General features: G+C 45.2%; 1 protein-coding gene across 1 annotated transcript in view; it reads right to left on the reverse strand.

Annotated features, from left to right (window-relative positions):
- The window catches only part of SORCS3 (sortilin related VPS10 domain containing receptor 3), a gene marked incomplete at its 5' end in the record, with an annotated part of 527,180 nt that overhangs the window by 289,296 nt on the left and 211,135 nt on the right, over positions 1–26,749 (reverse strand). Inside the window, one exon of the mRNA XM_006756437.2 lies at positions 14,739–14,838. Within this exon, the coding sequence (XP_006756500.2) occupies positions 14,739–14,838 (100 nt within the window). The remainder of the gene's footprint in view (positions 1–14,738; positions 14,839–26,749) is intronic.

A 26,749-nucleotide genomic window follows, 5' to 3' on the forward strand; every position in this document is an offset into this window, starting at 1 on the left:
TGTATCCCAAAACTTCTCCAGATCTATTGAATCAGGATCTCCAGTCGTAAGTGAGGTCTCAAGTCAATATTCTCCAAGTTTCTTTGAGTTACCTGGTGCAGTTAATCCCATAGTCCTGCTACAGAGTTTCAGAGATTGGGGGAAGAAGTTCTATCAGGTAGGGGGGAAAAAGGGTGAAATACTGGGATGGTGGGGAAAACTTCATGGAGGAAGGGAGATTTAAGCTGACCTTTGAAAGAGAAATAAGACTTTGGTAAGTGAAGTGAACACATATCAGTGAGAACCAAAACATAAAGATAGGAATGGTGGTGAAGAGAAAAAAATGTTTATATTTACCTGATTTGCATAGCTTATCACCAACCTTTGCCAACTCAGCCTATATAACACCATCTTCAGCAAGACCTCCATGAGGCAGTGTGGCAGACATCGTTGGTTGCCTAGACAACATCTCTTCACGCCTTTCCTTCTTCCTTTTTAACAGAACCCATATTCTGTTGAGGTACCTCCCTTTGTTCGGGCATGAACTTGGAGGAGGCAGGTTCCCACTCAACTCTCCTGTTCTGCCCAGCCCCAGCAAGGATGTGCACTTGGAATACAATGCTGGGAGCTGTGCACTTCCGGAAACAGTTCCCTCATTCTGAAGCATGTTGTCTCCTATTCTTCTTTCAATGTTTTCATGACTGGATGTGGTATTAGGAACTCTGCAACCTGTTGTTATCCGTCATGAAGAAACAGCCTGAGGACAAAGACCAACACTCTATACAGCCAAAAAAAACCCACAGAAACTGCTCCTCAATGATATGATGATGTCATGGAACCAATGAATTTTTAACAATGAGGGACTACTCTTTCTTTCTTTCTTTCTTTCTTTCTTTCAAATCCTCATCTGAAGATATTTTTCCATTGATTCTTAGAGAGAGTGGAAGAGAGAGGAAAAGACAGAGAGAAATATCGATGTCAGAGAAACACATCAATTGCTTGCTTCCCGCATGAGCCCCAACCAGGGCCTGGGCCAGGAAGGAGCCTGCAACAGAGGTTCATGCCCTTGACCAAAACTGAACCCAGAACTCTTTGGTCCACAGGCCAATGCTCTATCCACTGAGCAAAACCGGCTAGGGCAGAATTACTCTATCTTTAGACTTCATCATGTGAAGTGATGAATTCTTCTGCCAGTTAAGACAGAGTTTTCTGCACCTGCACCTTATAGAGCCTAAGCATCCCAGTTGCTAAAGGCAGGTATTGTAATTTCCATTTATAGATATGGCCTGAGATTTGGAGCATGTAAAACTTGCCCAAGATCATAGGATTGATGCCACTGAGCAGGGCATAAAAAAGGCTGGACAGTTAAGCTCAGAACCACTTGTTGTACCACACATATATACTCTCCCTGGACACTGGGGAGCTTTTGAAAGTTTCTGAGTAGGATTGGCATAATCCAAGTTGTGATTCCTGAAAATAAATGAAAAGTTCTGACTACAGTGTAATTCCCCACCTTATCTATGGTTTTGCTTTTCGAGATCTTAGTTACCCATGGTCAACTGAGATCCAAAAATATTAAATGGAAAATTCCAGAAATAAACAACTCATAAGTTTAAATTACAAACTCTTCTGGGTAATGTGATGAAATCTCACACTGTCCCACTTGCTCTGTCCCACCTGGGACATAAATCCACTGTATTCATATGCTACCTGCCTGTGAGTCACTAAGTAGCGGTCCTGATTATCAAATCAACAGCTGTGGTGTCTCAGAGCTTGTGTCCAGTCACCTTTATTTTACTTAATAATGTCTCATTCACATCACTTCATCTCATCGTGTAGGCAATGTATCACCTCACATCATCACAAGGGTCAGTACAGAACAATAAGATATTTTGAGAAAGAGAAAGATAGTACATTCACATACTTTTCATTATAGTATATTGTTATAATTCTATTTGATTATTAGTTATTATTATTAATCTCTTATTGTGCCTAATTTGTAAATTAAACTCTATCATAGGTATGTATAATAGGCAAAAACATAGCATACATAGGGTTCGGTACTATCTGCGGTTTCAGGCATCCACTGGGGGTCTTGGAAGATATCTGCTGCAGATGAAGGGGGACTGCTGTATCGTTTTTGAGAGGATGGCTGGGGCAATGGCCCATTCCCTCACCACTTCCTTCTTCTTCACTTCCAAGGGAAACAGGCCCTAAGACTTCAGGGTAAACTCAGCAAGCATGAGTTCATATGCAAGCAGCTGGGTGACTGAAGAGAAGCAATCATCATAGCTGCTGAAGGAAGAGATGGGCTCGGAGTACTTAAAACCATTTACAATCAGCTTAGGGGCCAGCTTAGGCAAGACATGGTCTCCAGACAGCCGCATCAAGGAGCTACTAATGCTGAGGGAATCTTCTCTGAGAAATGCCTCGCATCTGCAAAGCTGGTCCCCTCTGAGCTATCCAATGCCGATGCTCTGTGATTTGGGATCAAGGTGGGGTGGTTGAGACCAGGAAGCCAGCAGTTTAGCATCCCAAGCCGCCTTTCCGGAGCTAACCTATGTGCTAAGCTTCTGCTCTGACCTCAGCTCACTCCTCTGGGAGGTCCAGAGTGGAGGCAGGAAATCTCCACTGCATATAGATGCTGTCACTGCCTTCCTCAGGATGACTGAAGATTGGAGGTTCAGGCCAAAGACCACTTTGGATAATTGCATCCTATCTCTGCTGCTCTTCTTAAGTGACTGTCCTTGCCTGGCCCACTGACTGCTTTAATCACTCAAGTGCCTCTCCTGTTACCATCCCCCCAGCAAGGGAAAGGTACCCAATCAAAATGTGCTGCCAATAACCTCAGTCTCGGTCTGGAAACCCATGCCCAAGTCTACCTTTTAGTCCATGGCCTGGCTTTTTGCTGTCTTCCCTGCTGGCTAGTCTTTCTGTTTGGGGCCCTTTCTGACTCTTTGGATGCCAGCTCAATGTAGACCTTTTTTCTCCTTGTTCAGTCTTGACTCAAACTCTCCTCTACAATTAGAAGATGGTGCTGTCTTTGGCTGCTCTGGGTCCAACTTGGCCTTGGGGACATTATCCAAGGCCACATGCCCTTCCCATCTTTCCCACCAGTCACCCTGCTCTGAAAGACAAACCTGGCCTCTTCTGATCCCCTGGAAACTCGGGGATTACTGGACAGAGACAGCAAGCCCCTGTCAGTGTTCACCTTAGCTGCCTGTCTGCCCAGGTCTGCCCTGTACCATGCACGGTCTTTCTGCGCAATTTCATAGGAAGAACACTGGGCCTGGAGCCAGAAATCTGATTTCTAAAACCCTAGTTTGGCCATTAGTTGGCTATGTGACCTTCAACAAGTGAGACTCCCCCCACTGGGACTCAGTTTCTTCATCACTTTAATGAGAGACTTGAGCCAGACCACCTTCCAGTACCCTACCAGCTCCACACGTCTCCAAATAGGTCACCCTTTGCCTGGGCGAGAGCCATGAGTGTCCAGCCGGGCTGAGTGCCCTTAATCAATGGGCAGGGCGGATCTATGATGGGCCGACCCCCTCTTTAATGGAGCAGTTGTCCTGAGGTTGGGACAATGATAAGAGTAACAATAGCCTTAACCAGTTTTGCTCACTGGATAGAACATCGGCCTGCGGACTCAAGGGTCCCAGGTTCAATTCCGGTCAAGGGCATGTACCTTGGTTGCAGGCACATCTCCAGTGAGGAGTGTGCAGGAGGCAGCTGATCGATGTTTCTCTCTTATCGATGTTTCTAACTCTATCCCTCTCCCTCCCTCTCTGTAAAAAATCAATAAATATATAATATATATATTTTTTTAAAAAGAGTAACAATAGACATCATTTACCTAGCACCATGTGTCCATCACTGGCTATGCATTTGTAAATATTTCTCATGTAGTCTTCCTATCAGCCTATGAAGTAGGTACTAGTATTATCCTGATAACACAGACAGAAAAAAAAAGAGAGCAAGAGATTTAAAAATATGTTAGAATGTGCCCAAGCCATCAGCTGCTGAGATGGAGCGCCAAGATCTGCATTAAGTGGCTTCTTGCCCAAGTGGAAAGAGACCCCCCTTCACCCTCAAACCCAGCCAACTCCCGCCCAGTGGGGGCCCAAGAGTGGGAATGCCACAGCTCAACCGTGCTGCTTGCTCTTGAATTACTGAATACTAAGGTATTTCCCCAGGCTATTTCCTGCCCCCATCTACCCCAGTCCAGTGTCTGTCCTGTATTTAAGAAAACTCAGCCACCCTGTACCACCCTGACTTCTCCCTGGCAGAAAATGGGTTTCATAACTCCCAGCTTTGGACCCGTGGTCCTGTTGGGCTGGAAGGACACAAGCGCTCTGAGTAGCCACAATCCTTCTTTTTTTCTTTTTTTTTAAACTAGAACTTTTTATTTCACAATCCTTCTTAAGATATGCAAAGAGGGACCCTGGAAGGTCACCGTGCCCATCTAAGCAAAGGGAAGCCAATAAGACATATTAAGAGCTTATGTTTTGAACTTGGACAATCTGGGTTCAAACCTGGCTTGGCCACTCTCCAGCTGGGACAACTTTATCTTTCTATCTCAGTGTGTGCCCCCCTCCACCACCACCATTCCTTTGAGGGTCTCACTCTCTTTCTCCCCATCTCCTTTCCTTTACAGTGGGGATCATAACAGCATGTACTTTATATATTTGTATGTGAGAAAAATGTTCCTGTAAAACCCTTAGCACCACACACAGTAAGTGCACAGTAAATGTTAGCCCTTTTTTTCTTTGTAAAATCCAAGCCAGAACTGGAACCGGGCCTTGATGTCTAATCAGCAGCTGTTGCCATAACTGCAGCTGCTGAGGTCTTGGGCCACGGGGTCCTCTCCTAGCGCTGACTCCCAGGTGAGAGCTCCACTTAAATACATCTGTCAGTGTGGCAAACAGGCCCTGGGCCAGGCACGGTGCCCCCCACACAGCAAAAAGACGGCAAAGTGTGATGTGGAGAAAGCTAATGGGTGCACAGACGGAGTGTGTCTGCTGGGGGTGCCGTGCTGGGGAAGCTGCGTGAGGCTCAGAAGCCAAGGGACCTGGATATGAATCCTGCGCCCCCAGCTCTCTCTGCCTCCTGGAGCTTGGAGGATAATGGGCAGAAACTTGCTTTGCACACACTTCTCAGGGCTAGCACCTCTCATTTTTAATTTATGCATAATTAAGTGATATAGAAGCAATCAATGGATCCGTGAGAAGAGAAGGAGCATGAGCCGGTGGCTGGACAGAGAGAAATAGACGCCATGCAGAGGGCACGCTTCTTTGCTTTGGAAGTTGGAAGTTCTTTGCCTAATACTGGTTTGAGAGAGACAGGTCCCATTTGATAGAAAGTCAGCTACGTGGCATCCCTGGGTTCTGGGCGCCATCCCTGAGCAGAGGGGAAGCTAAGGAGAGGCTCATTTAAATGGCGGGGTGGGACAAAGTCACATTGTTGAGCATCCACTCTGTGCACTCCATATACATTGCTGTTTGATCCTTAAATTAGTTTTTAAAATACTATTGGCGCCCCATCTATCAATGAGGACACTAAGACTTACAGAAGTTCAGTAACATAGTCCAGGTCACACCGCTAGTGAGGCACAGGCTGTGTTATGAAGCTCTTCCCTCCACATGAGGTCACCGGGCTGGGCCCACCACGAAGGCACTAGGAAGAGCTTCCCTATCCCTGGAGAGAGATCCCCATGTGTTTTCTCGCACCCCCATCACCCTCTCTTTCCCCCTCATCTCCTTTCCCTGTTGGGTCGTCATGAGACAGCGGGAGCCACCTCTCTGAGTTAGACTCCTGCTGCGGAAAGACTGGGCTGTCTGTCTGCATGGGCTCCCGGAGGCCTGTGCACGGGGCTGCCAGCACCAACCCAGGCCTCCATTTGTCACAAAGTCAGTGTCTCCCTCTGCACCGCTGGCTCAGACCCCAATGTGTGACGCTGGGACATACTTGCTCCAAATCCGCCCCGAGCCATTTGGTAGGCCCGGGGATCCCAGGATGCTCACCCCTCATTACCCGGGCACGCTCACCAGCAGTGTGTGTGCGGAGCACTGACGCCTGTCATTCTGACCTTGGGCAGGATGTGGGGGGACGGGCAGGGGCAAGGCATTCATGCCAATAGCAATCTCTCCTTGGTTGAGCTCAGCCAGGAATAAAAAAAAAAAATAGTCATTTATTTCACTGGTGGTGGTGGTGGGTTTTGTCGCCTCTGAGGCAGCGAGGTCCATTTGCTATATAACTGTGCTGCGGAACATTAGCAAGAACACATTGCCCTGCCTCCTCACACTCTTTGCTAAAACCCCTCTGCCTGTGATGCTCAGAAAAGATTCCCAGAGGGTCTAGCAAGGGCAGGGCTGGGGAGAGATGGGGAGGGATGCTTAACACAGGCACCTCATCGCTCCGAGAGGCTCCTGTCAGCCTGTCTTATATGCAACTCTCATGCCATAGACCCTCCTCAGAAGCCTTCCGTGCTGAGTCCTAACTCCATCGCTGAGCTTTTGGGAGTCTGCACTATCTAGCGTCCCATCTCTCTCCTGATTTACAACTGCTAACCCTAGTGTGCTTCTGTCTGACTTAATGATGTGGAAATTAAAACCTTTACACCCTCACGCCCACATCCGATTGGCCTACTTCCCTCCTCCAAATCCCAAGCTTTCTTCCACAGTCAGCCCGACCCCTGCCTCTACCTCTCACCGGCTGATTATGCCACAGGATGACATATTTCGTCAAGCAGGGTGCTGTATTAACTCTTCCAGACTGGGGCACGTTGTCCTCCTTTCTGAAGATGTCAGAGTGTAAAATTCCCACTATCTCACTGGCCATCAAGGCCCGGTTTAAAAGCCTCATCAATGTTCATCATGATGTCAATTTCCCTTGCCCAGCCCGACACTCTCCTGCTGCAGTTCAAAGCCCTCTCCTTAGAGTTTTGTTCTTGTCTTTCTGCTTCTATTACTGGCTCTGCCTTAGCCTGTATCTTTGGCTGCCAAGCCCCCGCAATGGGAAGTACTCCTCAGAGACTTACTGAGCAGTGATGGTGTTCAACCAGGGTTTCCTGGGGTGAGCCAGGCAGCAAAGCAGAGCCGGTATCTCATGGGACCCTCCGGAAAGGCAGGCTTCCTTTCTATCCTCGGACATTGCACCCCAGGGTTAGCCCAGAAGAGGAACAGGGTTTTTCTTATTATTTCCTAACTCTGGGGTTTTCGTAATGCTTTTTGTTCAACGTCTTCTATATACACAGATGCACATGGACACACACATACACATAAAACCAAAAACCAATAAAAATCAAATTAAAAAAATAAGTTAGGCCATAAGCCACTAAGAAGTGCAGTAAGTGGCTAATTTTTATTATTCCTTTTAAAAGCCTGAATAATCTTTACTGCAAATCATACTTTTATTTTTTTTCAATATGATATACTCAATGCAAACCCCAAAGGGCACTTTGGAGAGAAGCCAAGCTATAGGTTTATATTCTTCCCATTTCCAACTAAAATGCAAAAGAAAAAAAAACTAGTAATCATTTTAATGAGCCTTTAAATAAATTCTTGGCTAGAGCACACTGCAGTAATTTATATGGGGAACCACATACATATATTTGCTGAGGAAGGGACTTTGTGACTAAAGACTGAATTTCCAAGAACCACTCTAGAAGCCTTTTCCTTTAAGTGATTAGTTTGAATTGAACCACACTTCATGTCCACTCCATCGCTGGGTCACACTTACAAAGGCAGGTGGAGATTTGCAAACCAGTGTCTTTCCCCTCATTGATCCACCTCTCCCCTGCCTTCTTAGTGCTCCGTTATTCTGATTTCGGGTTCTCTTTCTGGACATACCAAGAAGAAAAAGTTTAGACTCAGAATCATTAAATGAGGGGGGTTGACCCAAATTCTGTTATTTTCCTTTTTCCACCCCTTCCTCTCACACGTCTCCCCCTCCTACATCCCCTGAGACACTGCTCTAGCCTCCTGGCAACTGTTAATTTATGAGGCAAGAAAACAAGGTGGTGGTGAATTAACAAGGATGGGACCATTTTTCTCCATCAGCAAAATAATCAATCTCTCCCAGAAAAGCAGCATATTTGGTTTTAAGAGGCAGAGGAGAGACTGGAAAAAATGTGACAGTATGCCCCTCCTGGACAGGGCAGAATATGAGGCTCTTAAAAACCCTGGTTTCTGGGAGCTGCATCCTCCCCAAGGAAGCCAAGAAGCAGACAGCCTGTGCAGTGAGCACGAGGACACAGCCAGGGAGCCTGGCTTCCGGTCTGTCACCATGACGCTAGCTCCATCGAAGTCATCACAATCTCCCCCCAGCCCCCCCCCACCCCTTTCTGGAGTTTATTTCCTCCAAAGAAATATAATATTTCTCATTCTATCTTAACATTGCTTCCAAAAGGCCCAGATAGGTAAATGATCTTGTATCTCCATTTGACAGATTGAGAAACAGAGGCCCAGGAAATTGAAATGACTTTCCCAGTACCCTGCAGCTAATTAAGGGAAAACCCTAAACAAAAAATCCCAAATCCTTCCTGAGCATCTCTTCCCCAGGGAACCCGGCCTCTGGCTTCTCTGGTGGCTGTTTGGCCATGGGCTGCTACTCTACTCCTCTGTGCTCCCAACACGCATAGGCACTTAGGATTCCAGGTGCTCAGTGTCTCATCCAGATTCATTTGAATTGGAATTCCAACTGCAGTATCCTTGGGGCTTTGAGACCAGAGAAGTGAGAAACTATGGCTGTTGACATAAACCCTTACAACACACATCCAGTGAGACCGGTGGGGAGTACATATTCCCAATTGCTCCCTACTCGCATTCACCACTATAGCCAGTCAGGGTTCCCCATCAGATCTGAGTGTTCCAGCTGTCAGCAGCCCATGGGCTTGGCAAAGAACATTAGATTAGGAGTCCCAGAGACCTAGTTCTAGCTCCAGCTGCAAATGGAGCTGAGAACTGAGGCTAGTCCCCAAGTGGCCTCTTCAGTTAGACGAGAGCCTGTACAGTCTCTAAGGCCCTTTTAGCTCCAACGTGCAGTGAGTCTAAGAATTAAATCTGAGCAAAAGTGAGGTAGATGAGCACATGAGACCAAGGTAAGTGGCCATCAGCAGCCAGATATAAGCAGGTCACTGACCTCTAAGTGTCAAACTCATCATTTGTAAATAGAATAATGTTAGTACTAATGATTATTGATGATGTCTTAAATGAGCTAATTCATATAAAACATTTAGCATAATTTTGATGCATTATAAGTGCTCAAAAATGCTACCTTATCATCATCCTCATCATTAATATCATAGACACTTATTACATTTGAAATCAGAAACTAATATTATCACGCAGGTATATTACACATTTCTGAAAGCAGGAACCTGCCTCTAACAGACTTTGCTGAGTTAGACATCAGAGATTGAATAGATTGCCCAACAGCCTAAAATTATCTTTCCACATTTTTTGGCTTTGCTTTGTTTTAGTATAAAAGATTTCAATACCTGTGAATTGAAGTGTACTACCCTAGAGCTTACTTCCCCGACCCCCTAGTAATCTCCGTAGACATGGCCAAGGAAAACAGGAGCCCAACAGTTTAAAATTCTGTGTTTTGATTTGTGTAGATGTCAAAGGGAGCTCAGGGTTATGCTGTTGTATTAGGAGAATGACAGGAACAACCAACATCCAACCACACACACATGCCTCTTTAACAGCTTGGCAGAGGCAGTTTGCGCATCAGAGAAATCTGACTAGTAATCCCCACTGTATTTCTGCAGGGTAGCCTGGAAGTAATTATCCCTCTCACTGGTAAATCAATTAGGAAAGGAGGATCTAACACTCCCCTCCCTCTCCAAGAAATCGCTAATCTTCTCACACTAATGGGCAGAAAACCCCAGGCAACTAAGTTACGACTAACAGAGTAATGACTGCACTCAACCTGGTCTTTAAACCAGTGGCAGGGACAGCCCACCTGTCTGAGATCACAGTAGAGGGCATGACCCTTGTGGTCTGACAAAGGTGAATGGGTATCCTGGACCCTCTCTTACCAGCTACTTCACAAAAAGCAAGAGACTCACCTGCCTGAGCCTCGGTTTTCTCACCCATCAAATGGGGATAAAACTACCAGGCTGAGGGGATTAGTAGTGAAACTAGAATAAAGTATAGAAATGAACTTAGCCCAGTGCCCGGAACTTATTAGGAGCGCAAGAAAAAGAACTCATTATCCTATTCTGATATCAGACCTCGCAGTCCTCCTCCCACCCACATGCACAGCTGCACCCACACCTCTACCCTGCAGTCATGTGGTCACATTCCCTGGAAGTCCGACCTTTCTAAGCGCTCTACCATTTCCCAAACACTGTTTCCAAATCTGCAGGTGGCAGTCTCTTCTGAGCCAGAGCAATTAGGCCATAACATGCCTGCATTTTCCTATCCATGCAAAGATGTGTTTTCAGATAGCCACCCAGAGGAGCCACGGCCCTCTCTGCTGGGACAAAGCCTTCAGCCTGTTGGCACAGAGCACAGCTCTGTTAAGTGCAGGCTTGACCATGGCATGTGCCATTCTGCATGGGCCTGAGGACAAGAGTCCATTAACACTAGTGAGTTCTAGAGGCCCAGGGACATGTCTCTCCTACAAGGGGAAGGAGCTCAGACCCCACCATAGCAGAGCCCCTTCTCCCAGAGGCGGGCCTCACACACACCTAATTCTATAACCAGCACAACTGCTCCTTGTGTTCAATGTGCCAAGCTCAGACATCACCCAGGTGGTCAGCTAACAGGCCAATGGTTGGAGAAAAGCAAACAGTGAGGGATAGAGAAATGCACATCAAACACGGCCTGGGCAGGTCAAAATCACCTAAACTATTGTAGCATGGTACAGGGGTGGGCAAACTTTTTGACTCGAGGGCCACAATGGGTTCTTAAACTGGACCAGAGGGCCGGAACAAAAACATGGATGGAGTGTTTGTGTGAACTAATATAAATTCAAAGTAAACATCATTACATAAAAGGGTACGGTCTTTTATTTTTTTTAGTTTTATTCATTTCAAATGGGCCGGATACGACCCGCAGGCCGTAGTTTGCCCACGGCTGGTTTAGAACAACTCCAGCGAGAGCAGTTCCCAGCACTTTATAGCAACTTACTGTCACTTCGAGAAAGCCTCGTCGGTATTACTAATGCAAATCTCAACGTCCTTAAGGGAATCCAGCATCACTGGATGTATCTTGACAAATTTGTCCCCTAAATAAACCCAATGGGGAGATTCCTGAAGTCCCACCCATTGTGCAGGGTTATTGGAGTCTATTCCTTTATTTTGTGTGCTTTCTAAAGTGGCTGGGAGGATTGGAGAGTGTATAGATTAAGCTCCTGAAAGAAAGTTACGTATAGGAGGTGCTCAATGAATGTTAAGATTATTACTGATAGAAGGAGACATACACTTGTTAGCATCTCTCCTTTTAACCTAAGGGCTTATCAGCTGCCTGCAGTTAGAGATTTCGTGTTGTTGGAAAATCAACAATCAGCTTCAGAAACAAATATATAAAAACAAGCACAATTTGCTATTTTGCCAGGAGCAACAGATCTCTGCTATCCTCACTGACTCCAAGGGAAAGAATAGCCATCTGTTAAATAAATAACTCATTAGGTGAAAAGCAAGTGTTTCCACAAGATTTCCTGAAAAAATCTGCTGGAGAGTACCACTGTTAGTTGGCTGATGAACATGGAAGGCCACAGATAATCTCAGTGCTGAGAGAATCAAAAGACTGCTGCCTAATTCAAGCTGAGCTGAGAATCCCAATAACCACAGGTTTAAACATCAAGACATAACTGAGAAGACACTTTTTTAAAGTTGCATTGCAAGGTCATAATGAATCACAGCACTAGGCCAATAAAGAACCAAATAAGAGCATTTTCATGTATATCTAACTGGCATTCTGCCCAAGTAGCTAGAGAAGGGAAGTTGTTGCAAACTGAATATTCTGGTTAAGAGAAAGTCGCCATGTAGAATATTTGTGCACCGTCAGTAACCACAGGCTCAGAATACAATAAAAAACACTTAACAATAAAATGAAAGAGCATCTAATTGCATCTTTCCTTGGGTGCTTCAGAAAGCACTTCAGGATCACAGTCTGCTTATAAAATTAATTTCTATTGTCATTTTAAAACAATAAAGCCATAGCATTAGCCTGTCATTTGTCTTTCTCCAAGCTGAGTGAAGAAAATGTCTCTGCTATAACTCTCTAGGTGGTAGTGCCTCTTAGATTGGAATTAACTGAGATTTGGTGGTGTTTCTAAGAGAAGACAGACAAAATAGGCCCGGCTTTTAAGTGGGCAATAGTTTCTGGGAGAAACTGTCCAGAGTGCACATGGTCTAGACGTCCACTCTACAAAGAAGAATGGAGGTGGCATTTCTGCACCCATGGTCTCCAAACCTCAGCTGCGTTCCTCCCTACCCTCAACATCTGCCTTAACCTGACCCTCATGTCTTGTACTTCTAAGCATCTCTGGGCTGCGCTAAGGTGAGTTAAAGCAGTCAGGAGTAGAGAAAAACAGCAAAGACCGAAAGAGATATTGCAGGAGTTTGCCAGGAAAGACCTGGTAAACAGATAGATGACTATCAAAAGGACGAAAACAGGTGTAACCCTTTCATATACCACATGAGAAAATCCTCATGAAGACAGATGATCTGTCATCTATATGGAAATATGATAAAATCTGTTGTGGTCCAGACACAGGTCAGAGATAACCATTGAAAGGAATCTGCCATGTGTCAAATACCCACTTTTTGCTTCTTCCAAAATACATACAACCTCTGTGATGCCATCCTACCCCAAGTGACCGGGAGTTATGAGACCAATGACTAACTCAACCAATAACCAGCTGAGTGGCCTGGGTGGGACATTTGTCCTCTGTGGGCCTGTTTCCTTCTCCATGGAGAGAGAAGGGAAGAGAAAGAATTAAAATAGGTCCTCGCTGACTCCATTGAGTCAAGTTTTATCTTGTGTTCACCATGGACATGGCACCAAGTTTTAAATCAAGGTCATGAAGCAGTTGCCTCAAGCTTCCATGCCAGAACTACATCATCAATTTTGAAACTCTAGGCTATGACTATAGAGGAAGAATAGGTGCAAAGTGTGTTCTGAAATCTGGACTGGGGACAGAGACTGCTGGGTTCTAACCTGGCTCTTTTTCTTACCTGGCTCTAAGGGCTATTTTGGCTTCCATTTTTTTTTCATCTATTAAATGAGGCTGTTGGTGTAGATGAAAGATTCGCAACCAAAACTCCATGAACATTTTTGGTTCGTGGTGAGATCAGAGCTGTTCACAAACCCCTAAAAATTGGTTTCAAATTTTGTGTGTAGAGGCCTGTTTCTAAAAAGGAGGTCTAGAGTGTTAAACAATTTTTGCAAGAGTTGAAATTCAAAACGGATTGAGAACTGCTGGTATAGGTGAAATCTATGATCCCTTCCAACTCTGACATGTATTAATTCAAACAATACTAAAAAAAAATAAAAATGGCCATGCTTTGGAACAGAGAAAAGAGAAACCACTTAGCTAAGTCCGGTAACAGGTGCCTAAACAGCCATCCCAATCATCAGGATTTGGGAACTTGATGATGGGCACAGTCTCAGACCTGGGGACCCTGGAGCAAGCTGGGCCTCTGGGCATCCATCCCCAACACCGGCCCAGGAACCACCAACTCTACTTCCTCTCTTTGGGGATACACAGGACGTCCAGGTGGTGGTGAGGAGAAGGGGTGGGGCTGAGAGGTGTGACACTAAGGATTTCAGTCAAAGCTGCTATGCGCTAAGCAGCATAAACAAGCATCATTTAAGTCATTGCCTGGATTCCAGGAGTTGGAACCACAGATCAGAGACATCGGCACAATGGGCTGGCACTCACCCCTGAGTTTTCCTCGCTGAAGAGAGGGTTTGCAAACCACTGGGGACTGCAAACCAGTGTGCAGGAGGAGAGCTTGGGATTGTCACTTCTGGCATTTAAGAAACACTGGCATAGCCTTTTATAGTATATTCCTGGTGTGTTTATGGTGGCCAGTCCTGCCTAAGCTTCTAAGCAGCAGTGCCTAGCTGAGGCTAGATCATTTCTCCCAAAAGCTAATATACTGCACAGCATTCACATTCTAAAGCTGCCCCTAGTTCCATAGAACCAGGCCCCCTCCTCCCAATAAGTCTCCATGACGCAAGTCCGACCTGTGAGTTCATTCCAGGCCTCAGAAGCAGCTCCAGATCAAGATGACAAATCCAGGAGCTTCCTACCCTTCCCTCGGCAGAAACCCTTTCTGAAAATATCCCAGCAAGTGTGGGGCTACAGAAGGACTCAGCTCTGGAGTCAGGCAGACCCATTCTGAAATCCTAGATCTGTTACTTAACACTAACTTCAAGCTAGAAAGTTACTTCATCTCTCTGAGCTTCAGTTTCTTCATCTGTACAATGGGAACAATCATCCTTTCTACTCCACGGATTCATTGTGAAGATACATGAGATAAGATGTGTAAGACACTGAGCACCATCCTCGGCACAGAGGAACCCCTTACCTGGTCATATGGTCTTGCTGTTGTTGTTATCATTATTATGCTGCTACTATCAAGGCTACTGTTAGAATTACAAACTTCTTCCATGTCCTTAGCGTTTAAAACAGGCCCTGTCTAAGCAATTCCATGCCTCGTGTTTTTTCATTACTCACAGCCCTAGGCAGGCTTGCTGCCCCCCAGGGAGTGCCCAGGACCCACCGACCCCTCCTCTTACCTTCCTTTTGTTGGTGGGATTGACGTAGAGGTAACTGAGGACAGTCTTCAAGCCCACTTTGTCATTCAGCTTTTCATAGGTGGTGCCATAATTCGTGGACCTGCAGGTAAGAGAAAGGCAAAGATTATTTTACCAGAGGGAGGGCTGTGTTTAATGGGGAGCCAGGCTCTCCTGGGATGACACCTTTGTTCCCAAATCACTCAAAGTGCTTCAAAGTGCTTTTCTGAGATAAAAGGCCCCATTAATTTTAGAAGAGCAATTAGCCTAATCAATGGGCTTGCTTACTCCCTAAGCTGGCTCGCCTTTGCTCCTGGCCCTTCTCAGGACCTACTTTTCTGCCCTCTGTGTCGATATGCCATAAGAGTCACTGCAGGAGAGGGCCTGCCCCCAGAGCTCAGCCCTCAGGTGCCTTCGTTTCTCTGCATGGAGCTTGGTTCTCAGCAGCAGGGACTGTGCCAGGAGGGGGGGGCAGACTGTCACCCAAAGTCACTGGGTGCAACCAACTTCACACCCCCCCCTCCACTGAGCTTGAAGCAAGGGGACCCTCGGAGAGGCAGAATGTGCCCTACCCAAGAGCTTGTGGGCCCATAGCCAGGCCAGGCCACACCAGGCAGAGACTTTGATGCTTCATGTAGGAGCAACAGTGTGTCAGGGTGAAATGCCAGCAACACTGATCTGCTTGCAAATACTTCATCATCCCAGTTATCCTGCTGGCTACCTGCTCCTGCTCTGGGCCTAATCTGAAGGGCTCTGACCTTAGATCAGAGCAGAGAACAAAGGCAGGCCAACTCCTAGGTTCCCTCCCATCCATCTCACCTTTCCAAGGTGGAGGACAGACAGCAGGTGCCAAACAGATTCAAGTAGCCAATCTACCTGCCACCTTTCACTTCCCTTCCTCCACACCTGCCTCCTCCTTTTCAAACCACCAGTATCATCAGGTTCTTACTCCCTCTTCAGCCATCGCCTTCCTGAGCCAGACCCACAAAACTTCCTCCACTTGAGTCATGGAAGCCAGTTTGTTGTCTCTCTGGTCAACGGATCTCATGGGAGCCTTCATTCTGCCTCCGAGCTCAGTTTCAGACTCTGGCTGTGTGCTGGTCCACCTAGTTACTACCTGCCCTGGCCTTTTCCTTGAGCCTTCGCCCACGTTCTAACTCGAATCTGCTCTTGCCCTGGACCACAGATTAGCTTTATAAACTTAGTAGCCAAATGGTGATGACCTTAAAGAATTATCCCCACCCTCCTCCACCTGCCCAATTCCATGGCCCTAGATCCAGCTTGCCTACCCACCCTCGCCTCTGTAAAGGCTTCACTAGCCCTCTTCCCAATGGCCACTCCTCTCTCCTCTGCTCCAGAGCTAAAACCCCATCCAGTAGGCCCCCATGGCACTCTGCATGCCTCTTTTCCACTCTTCAATATTGTCATGATTAGTTTCTTTATGTTCTGCTTCCCTAAGCATAGTGCAAGCTCCTCAGGGACAAGGAACTTCAGAGAACACTATGGCAAGAGGAAAGAAGGTGAACTTTGGGCATAGCAAAATCTGTTTCATTCCCTGATCTGCAGCTCTCTGAGAAACTTACTAAAGGGTATAAAGCATAATAAAATGTTAAATATTGAAAAAGTTTTTTAAAGGACATGCACTTCTCCTTTCCAGAACCAGGCCTTATACATCATGCACACTCAGCATGTTTACTGAATAAATAAACACCAATATCTCAAATCTTTCCCTGGGCTACTGGCTCCATATAGTCATTGGTTCTTCTAACTTTAATAATCAGCCCCCCAAAAACTCACTTCTTATCTTCTGTCTCCGGGCTACCTTAGGCACTGGGAAGAACTCTCAGTCTTTCTATTTGCCTTTATCTCTCGGACCCAGCTCAGTCTCCAAGTCTTAATGATTCTATCTCCTAAATAACCTAGCCCCCTGGTCTTTTTGTCCTCGTGCCAATGCTGTGGCTCAAGTATCGTCATTTTGCTACAGTCTTCCAACTGGATGCCCTTCTTACAAACTTCTCCCCCTCCCACCATCCTCCATAGTGTCATCAGGTTGTATTTCAACCACCCAATCTGTTCACCTCATTCCCCGCCAGTAAGTACTTACTGCCTGCCTACTATGAAGTTGTATCTTCCAAGCTTAGTCTTGTAAAATCTGGCTGCAACTTCCCTTACTAGACTTTATTTCCAGGCACTTTCTTCTCTGCCCCTTTCTCTCCATCCTTATTAAACTTTCCTGAATATCTTGCATTTTTATTTTTCTCCATTTCTGCACACATCATTCCCTTTGCAAAACTACGCATGCCACTTTTCTCCTACTTGGTAAATTTCTCTCCAACCTTCAACACTCAACTCCAATATTACCCTCCTTCCAGCAAGTTAATCACAATTTCCTTTGTGTTTTCAGACCAACTTGTACATATTTCAATTTTAGCCTTTATCCTACTATTTTGGTCATACCAATTTTATTCTGGGACCTCTTTCTTGACTCCAACTCCCTAAGGGCAACAGAGGTTTCTTCTAAGAGCCCCAAATGTCTTGCACCATGCCCAGTATAAAGTAAATGATGAGTATACTGATTTTGTGTTGTTTTTCTCTGTCTTTATTTGCATATATAAATGAATGAATGAGCTTGTACAAACCTCATTGACCAAATGCTAATGTCTAGGAAACAACTCAACACACAGCCACACCTAGAAAACATACCTGGCCCTTTGGATGCTACACAACTGGCATAGACTGTGATGTCTAGTGGAGCCTGGTGCCAGGGAAGGGTCTTTATAGTTCACTCAGACCAACTTTAAGGTTAAATGACCCATCACCCTGAGCTCCCATCCTACACAGATAGGGGAGGAGACAGACCCACAATTTCTAGAGCAGTGATGGCGAACCTATGACACGCGTGTCAGAGGTGACACGCGAACTCATATTTTTGGTTGATTTTTCTTTGTTAAATGACATTTAAATATATAAAATAAATGTCAAAATATAAGTCTTTGTTTTACTATGGTTGCAAATATCAAAAAATTTCTATATGTGACACGGCACCAGAGTTAAGTTAGGGTTTTTCAAAATGCTGACACGCCGAGCTCAACAGGTTCGCCATCACTGTTCTAGAGGCTTTCAGTATAGAAGCATACTTTATTAATCCAAATAAAACATGAAATGCTTCTCGATTTTATACTTCTGAAGACAGAAAGACATCATGGTGGGGGAAAGAACATTAAACCCAAGTCTGGAAATCTAGAATCTAGAAGTGGTTCTGAAATGTACTCAAGGTGGTACCCTGGACAAGCCAATTCTCTTAGCCTATGAAAGAAAATAATTATTCTGACACTGTTGAAATGGTAAGACACATTTCATTCAGGACTATCACAGTAGGTATAGGGACTACTGCAATAGGGTTTGCAGTAGGAGAGAGAGATTGCGTCCAACTCCAAATACAAAAAGGAAATCAGGAACTTACAGCCAAAGAGAAGGGCGGGGTCAGCAAATGAACCTGACTAAGAGGGTGGGGTAGCTGTTTACTAAACTGATCTGACAGGATGCCTGCTGAAGAGAAGCCAGGGGTGATCAGACATCACCTGGGGCATGGTGGAGGTTGAGAAACTTGGTCAGATATGGAGCATGATGAAATATGGAGGGTCCCCAAATCTCAGGGGATTCTGGCTAAACTGACTTAGTAAGAATCTTGCTAAAATTGGATTCTTGAGGACATACCCAAGGACAGGGTCTGTTTGAAAAGAGCTCAGAGGATCCTGACTAGAGTTTGGTCAAGAAGAGAATCTTTGTCAAATCCCAATTCCACCATCAACACAGAGGTTTAACTCAGATAACCATAAAGCTCCTTCCCAGACCTTAGATCTTATTATCCCACCAACACAGTACTAAGCTATTTTCCAGCAACCGACTTTTCCTCATACCATACATAACATCTTATCTATAAGAACCAAATTCTCAGGATTCCCCGCATGACTGTGTCACAACACATTTCCTTCCAGAATCCAAAAAACCTTCATCAAAGGTAGTATGTTCAGTACCACGCATAGTTTCTCTTTCTACAAGATGCACAACAGATGCAATCTGACTTCACTGCTTTCCAAAAGTGGCTGCTGAGAGTAGAGACTCCCCAACAAAGGATACTCCCCATTTCAGTTTTCTCCATCACCCCAGGCAGTTTCTGCTCAGTCAGGCTGACAGAAACAAGTCTCACTCACTGAAGACACCTCAAGGAGCCCGTGAGCCCATGGGAGCAAAGGTGACCTGCATCCTGTCCTTTCAGGCATGAACTCTGCACACCACACTGACCACAGTCCTGCAGGCCCCTTTGCCTTGGGGGAGGGGCAAAGAGGCCTCAACCCTGTTGCCAGAGAGCTGTGCCTGCAGAACTCACTTTTATAAGAAAGCAGACCATCCTCCACCTTGTGACTCCAGACATCAGCCAGTAGGATCACTTAGAGGAAACAGCCTCATCTTCCCAAATTTAAAGCTAGCCTCTGAAATTTGTACACTAGGCTAAAATGTTCAGAAAACTGGAACCATCACACACATGCACTGAGCACTCACCATGGGCCTGGGACTGTGCCAGTTACCATTGTGAATTGCTCAGGACACACAGCTAACCTGGGAGACAGTAGGTAAGATGTGCACGGCCACTGGCCTTCCATCCTCTGTGCCGTGGCTCAGGTTACTCTGATTCCAGCAGGCCACTCCATTGCTGTGTGTGTGTGTGTGTGTGTGTGTGTGTGTGTGTGTGTGTGTGTGTCTAGATCTTTCTGTCTGTCTTTTTAAATTTACATTTTTTAAATATATTTTTATTGATTTCAGAAAGGAAGGAAGAGGGGGAGAGAGATAGAAACATCAATGATGAGAAAGAATCACTAATGGGGTGCCTCTTGCACGCTCCACATTCAGGATTGAGCCAGAAACCTGGATATATGCCCTAACGGGGAATTGAACTATGACCTCCTGGTTCATACATCAATACTCAACCACTGAGCCATGCCAGCCAAATATTTCTGTTTTTTCCTATAAGTTATTTCCAGCGCACAAAAAACCATGATGAGATGTCCATCATATACCCACTACTAGATTTAACAAGTATTTGTCTTCATAAAACAACCTTTGTGAATTTCTACATTTACATAAATCTTATCTCACACAATATATGTTGTGAGCTAGCTTGTTTTGCCCAAATTTCAGTTTGGGGATGTATCCATGTTGACACAGCCATAACTCATTCATTTAAACTGCTGTAGAGCAGTGCAGCTTATGAATAAACCACTGTCTATTCATCTTGTACATGGTTTCTTGTGCATTTGTGAAGAAAAGTTTTTCTGGGGGGATATTACTGCTTCATACTCTATGCATAACTTCTACTTTGCTGCTTATTGACTACATTCTCTCCAAGGAGGCTGGACCTTCAGAGAGACATTCCCTCAGTTTCCAGCTCCAGCAACTGGGGGCTTTTATTCCCTGGGCTGAGTCCGTCCCTCTTGGGTGATCTTGACCTAGGATTCCTCTTTCCAGAGTCCTGAATTCCACCCAGAGTGTCTGAACCCAGCCAGCAGCCTGGGCCCTGAATCTTGGCCTCCTTAGCACTGTCCCTGGTTTTCTCATTTGCATCTCTGCAGGTCACCTGCTCTGTGGCTCCTGCCTGCCCAGCAACCTGCTAGTTGGCCATCCCAGATCACACTACTCCCCAGCTACCTGGTAATGACTGGCAACCTCCCAAAGTGTCTATGCCAGGACCCTGACTGCTGGTCTGAGCCCTTCCACTATTCAGGAGTGTTTGTCCCATCCTGATAGGCTTCAGAAAAGCTTTGGCGTGTAGGCAGTACATTCTGGAAGGGCCACCCAGCCTAATCAGCCATAACCCTGGGTGGTCCCCACAGCCACTCTCTCAATGACAACTTCCAGAGTTGAGTTCTGAAAACATTATACTTTTATCCACCCAGCAAGCTCCCACTCCTCCCGTGAGGTTCTGGGGGAGAGGCTGTGGCAACAAGCATATGTGCTGCTATTTTTAAAGTAAAAGAACAAAAAAGAAAACTTTCCAGCCAACACAGCCAAGTCGGCTTCCCAGTAGAGCTGAGCTGAGGCTCCGCACCCCGTTCCCAATGCCCATTCCTGCCAGAGGTGAGAGGACTCCGGAACCCTCTGCCAGCTCTCAGCGGGCCACCAGATGTTCAGGGTTGGGGAGGGCACACCACTCTCCTCATCCGGCCAGCACCTTCTCCTCCTTCACCACCTGGCTCCTCAGCCCCTCCTCCTTCCCTCTCCAGCTCTTGCCCTGAGAAAAAAACTAGGAAAGTACAAGTATTTTACTCATTAATTCTCTCATCAGTCTCATCTTCTCAATGGACGCCCTTCCAGGTGATATGATCTAAAACTGGCAAACAACCACAATCATGACAGTTCTTTTCCCGTTAGCAATTTTAGTTTGTTTTGCTCATTTCTTAACATCTACCTATTATCGCTTATGACATCTTCCCTGTGTCAGGCATCAGGTTTTGCTGCCCCTCTCTGGATAATTACGAGTGATTCTTTCTCAGGTTAGCAAACTTTTTCTTTAACAGGGACTGATATGTCCTCGCTGGTTTGGCTCAGTGGATAGAGCATCAGCTTACAGACTTAAGGGTCCCAAGTTCCATTCCCATGTACCTCGGTTGTAAGCCCTGTGGAAAGGAAATAATCAATGTGTCTCTCTCACACCGATGTTTCTCTCTCCCTGCCTCCCCACTTCCCTTCCATTCTCTCTAAAAATCCATGGAAAAGTATCCTCAGGTAAGGATTAAAAAAAAGAAAAGAAAAGAAAAAGGGACAGAGATTAAATATTTTAGATTATGTCCATCTATGATAAAACTACTCTACTCTGCTCCTGTAGCTCAAAAAAAATAAGCCAAAAGCAATATGTAAATGATGGTGTGGCTGTGTTACAATCAAACAGGATTTACTTAAGCAGGAGGTGCATAACTTAATGGCCACTGCCCTATGTGACTGCAACATCAGTTCCTACTATGTCTACCACCACCTAGGCATCCCACTGAGCTTCCCTCTCTATGGTAATTTACTGATATTCCTGCCAGGGTCACTGGTGCCCTAACTCACGTCTCCCTGCCTGGCTGCAGTATCAGGTCAAAATGCCTGCTGGAGGCCTGGCATTTAAAGCCTCCAAGGTCACTGTCAGGACTTCCTCCTGTTTGGCTCCATTTCAGTACTAATTCCACTGTGGAGATATTTCCTACAACTTCAGCCCACACCCTCCTCGACTTGTACACCAACAGCACCTTGGAGTTCACCATTTATTCTCTGAACATGCATAAGTGCTTTTTCCTTTTTCAGAAATTGCTAAGAGCTCCTTAAAAGTAAAATAACAGCTCAGCTGGTGTTTGAGCGTTGACCTATAAAGCAAGAGGTCACAGTTCTATTCCCAGTCAGGGCACACGCCCAGGATGAGGGTTCGATTCCCAGCAGGGGGCGTGCGGGAGGCAACTGATCAATGATTTTCTCTCATCATTGATGTTTCTATCTCTCTTCCTCTCCCTTCCTCTCTGAAATCAATATCTTTTTTTTTAGTAAAATAACAAATGAAATGTGTTTTGAATCTCTGCAGTTGCAGAGTGCAGCTCTCAATAGAGAAAATGGGGAAGACTAGGGCAGTGTAAAGACAATGAGAAGTAGAGGTGAGCGCCACATCTCCAACCCTCAGCCCAGACGACTGTGAAGTGGTAAGTGAGGAGGAGTAAGATGGCTGGCCTAGCATCTGGCAAAATGCTCATGGCTGTCATTTTTATGAACAGCACAGACTGTAGGGCAATCACCTTGTTTTCTGTTCTTTGATTTAGACTCCTTAACCTTTACAGGGGGTGATGCACATTGATGCCCAATAAATCATTAAAGAATCTTTGGCTACTGTTTCCAGTTGCCCCCATGAAAGTATAATATGGCCCAGCTGACTGGCAATCAAAAGACAGAACCGTGCTTCCCAGAGCTGGGCTTGGGAAACATCCATCAGCCATTCCCCCTGAGTGTATTCCACTGACAGTCAAAAATCAAAGCCCATAGGCAATTAGGGGCTCCAGTGTGTGGTGAACCACAATCAATTCCAAGGTCAAGGTCATGAGCACAACTCCAGACCCATGGCTGCCCAGAGAGTCTTTATGATTGAACTGGGAAAACCATTCATGCATGCTCCCCTCTGGCCTGTTCCACTCCTCATCTTCGGGCCAATGCCCAAAGCCACATTAATGTGTATCTTTGCAATGGCAGAAGCCCAGTCTGACCACAAATAACAAGCCAGATAACTAATTTCAGACCTCAAGCCAAAAGCAAGTAATTTAAATAGCTCCATTCTCCAAGTGGGTCGTGGTCCCAGCTTCTGCTTCAGAAAAAAACAAAAATAGGCAGGCTGATGCCAAAGCAGAGGCTCACAAAGATCTCAGTGACCTCTTCATGTTATCGGACTCCTCAGCTGCATGGCCTAGTCTCACGATGAGAGGCGCAATGATATAGGGTAAATGGTTCGTCTCTATGTCCCCCTGCCCCAGCTCTTTGAATGAAAGCCATCACTGGGTTCCAACTGCAGAGAATTAGAGGTTAGCTGACTCTGAAAGCCAGATTGTGCAAAATGCATAGCTCATAGCAGATAAAATGTAGACCCAACAGCAGCAGAATTCCCAGCACAGACCTACGAGGGGAGGTTGAGGTGTGTAGGGTTGGCCAAAAGTTCAGCTCCTGGGTCTTTCTCACGATTACAGCACTTATCCTCTACCTGAAGAATCCCAGTTCAGACAGTAGGGTTGAGGAGTTGTTTTTATGAGGATTTAAGATGCCAAGAAGATCTCAATCCTATCAGCCAGGAGACCTGTCTTTGTCAAATGGGTGAGGGGAGGAAAGAAGCCCTCCAGAGAGAAAGAAAGCAAGAGCAGACCCCCCAAAAGATGTGACAGCCCTCCATTCATGGCACCTTTGTTTATATGAACATAATGGGATGGCAATCATCAAAGGAAAGGCTGAACAAAATATAGCATGTTCTACACATACACACACACACACACACACACACACACTACATAGCAGCCTTAAAAATACAGGTGTCAAGGTTATTGACCTGAAAACATCTCTAAAACAGATTACTAAATGAAAAGGGCTACTGAAGAATAATATATTAAATACACAAACCCAGACAAAACAAAACAATATCTTTCCATTATGTTTATATGTGTGCACCCAAATGCATTTTTAAAAAAAATTCTAGAGGAAATACACAAAGAACTGGTAATAGAAGTCACCTCTGGGTAGGAGACCGAGGTGGGGTGGGGTGGCTCTAGGGACTTGAGTTTATTTGTAGCTTTGCACTGTTTTAAGACAAAAACATATCCACATATCACTCCTGTAGTTAAAACTAATAGCAATAAAGTGAATTGTCACTGAGCAGTTACAATGCAGATCAGTAAATTAACACATCTGTAGAGGAACTCTATTATAGATAAGTACTTGCATTCAAACGGCAGCCCAACATAATCATAAGAGGATTCATTTCAGAGTCAAGCAGATTTTGCTTCAAATCCAGCCTGTGGAACCTCAGGCTAATTACATTAAGTCTCGTGTTTCATATCTGCTCGAGGGGATATAAATATTGCCTTCATGGGATTACTGCGAAGCTTAAATAGCCCCAATATCATGGAGTTCACTGTCAGTTGTTGGGAGACCCCATAGTAGAACAATAAAGTAATCACTGGAGGAGAAATGGTCCCCATATGTTTCTGGGCAAACAGCAGCTGAGCTATAGTTACATAAGCACCAGTGACCGAGAGAATGCTCTCTCATTCCCACCATATAAGCAGTAAACCATCCAAAAACACACAGGAAGATGGAGGGGTTGCTCGGCATAATCAGAGATAGCCTCCAGCAGGTGGCCAACACTTACAAATTAAAGTCTGGGGAAAACGAACTCAACTTTTTTTCACTAAGTTTTCTCCAGGAAAAAAAAATAATGAGGTACAAATGAGAAGGTTCTGGACAGTTTTAGCAAGGCATCTTTGCCTGGGGAGTGGGTGTTCACCATTTCCCTTTAAAATTACATGCAGCCTGTCGGGTCCCTCTGACAGGCATGCAATTATGTCTGTTTGTGCATATCCGGAAACCCCAAGATAAAGTGGTTAGCTGCCTACTAGAGAAATGTGAACTGATGGAGCACCTTCGGACCACCTCTCTAAAGTAGAAAAGCTAAACCAGATGCACCATTCATTTGTCAATCGTTTCTTCTCGGGGGGGAAGCCCAATGCCTTGCGGGAGGTAGGCACTCACCAGAGAAGCTAAATCAGATGCACCATTCATTTGTCAATCTTTTCTTCTGGGGGAGAAGCCCAATGCCTTGCGGGAGGTAGGCACTCACACTCAATGCATTCCTTAATTATTTTGTCAATTATTGGGAGGGCATCTCCCCTGGAGAAAAGAGAGCATCTTCTTTTGCAGCTATCCCCCTCCATGAGGCTCTCATCTCCCTGCCTCTGCTGTCCTAGCACGCAACATCTGTGTGACTCTCGGGAGCTTTGTGCCTGCTCTCAGTGGATATACACCAATTCTCTTCTGCTGTTGCTTTATGTCATCATTTAGCTACATGTGCACGAGGCTTCTTTGTCCAGACAGAATAAGTCCTCTGAGGTCATGGGACTCCCGTGGATGTCTCTTTTAATGCTTACAGCATGCTGAATAATGCCAGGGAGGGGATGTACTCAAACCGAGCAAATGTGTCCCAGGGACTGAAACAGACACATTCAGACAGATTTTCTTCTGATGGTGAAAATGCTTGGCTGTGAGAGACTAACAACAAAGTCCTTATTCCTTCCCATGGTGCTGGTTCTATCGGTGATCCTACTGGTCATTCTGGGAGGAAGAAGACTGAACTCTTCCAATACCTGACATCTCTCAACCCAGAGAAAAAGAGGAAATCCCCAGATACCAAGGAACTGCAGTTCTCCTATTTGAGGCTCTTATACCATAGTCACCCCATCTCCTGATGAGCCCAGAAGCCCAACTTCCCATTTATCTTTCTTTAAAAGAAATCTACTGACTGCCATGCTCCCTGCACAGGGCCAGTTGCACATCATTTAAACAACTGTCCTGTTGGACCCTATGTTATCCACTCCAAAGCTCTTGACAAGAGCCTAGAGCTGCAGGGCATGAAAACCAACCCTACTTCTCTAAAGCTTTCTTTTGAAAGGCTAGTAGGAAATAGAAATTAGCTATTCGTTGGGTTTATTCTCAAGTCATAGTGAATTCTTTGAACCATCACTGTGACCCTAGGAGAAACACCCCTCTGAGATCTGAGGCAACACCCACCTGAACCCCAGGTGACAGGCTGGTTCGGTATATTGGCTCCCAAAACCTTAGCTAAAATGAACTCCACACTCTAGGGCAGCAGTTCTCAACCTGTGGGTCGCGACCGCTTTGGCGGTCGAACAACCCTTTTACAGGGGTCGCTTAAGGCCATCCTGCATATCAGATATTTACATTATGATTCATAACGGTAGCAACATTACAGTTATGAAGTAGCAACGAAAATAATTTTATGGTTGGGTCACAACATGAGGAACTGTATTTAAAGGGCCAGAAGGTTGAGAACCACTGCTCTAGGGTCTTTGAAAAAAATAAAAGTGCTGAATGCTTATTTATGGTAGAAATATTATAAAATACAGAAAAAGATACTGTGTAGACATCAACTAGAAACTCAGTTCATATTTTGGTGGTGTTTCTCTAATGTGTGTGCATGTGTGTATTCACAAAATTTGGAGCCATTCTTTGTGTACTGATTGGTGTTTTGCTTTTTCACTTAACATAATATTTTAAGCATTTCCCCATGTTGGTAAATATTCTTTTAAAAATAACTTAAAAAAATAAAAATAAAAATAACTTAAAAAGCCTTACAACATTCCAATGTACAAATATATCATAATTTAGTTTAACTCTTTTCTTGGCCAAATTTTTACATTAAACATCATTAGGCTGCATTC

Source organism: Myotis davidii, unplaced genomic scaffold (assembly GCF_000327345.1).
Source record: "Myotis davidii unplaced genomic scaffold, ASM32734v1 scaffold332, whole genome shotgun sequence".
In the NCBI taxonomy this organism is placed as follows: Eukaryota; Metazoa; Chordata; class Mammalia; order Chiroptera; family Vespertilionidae; genus Myotis; species Myotis davidii.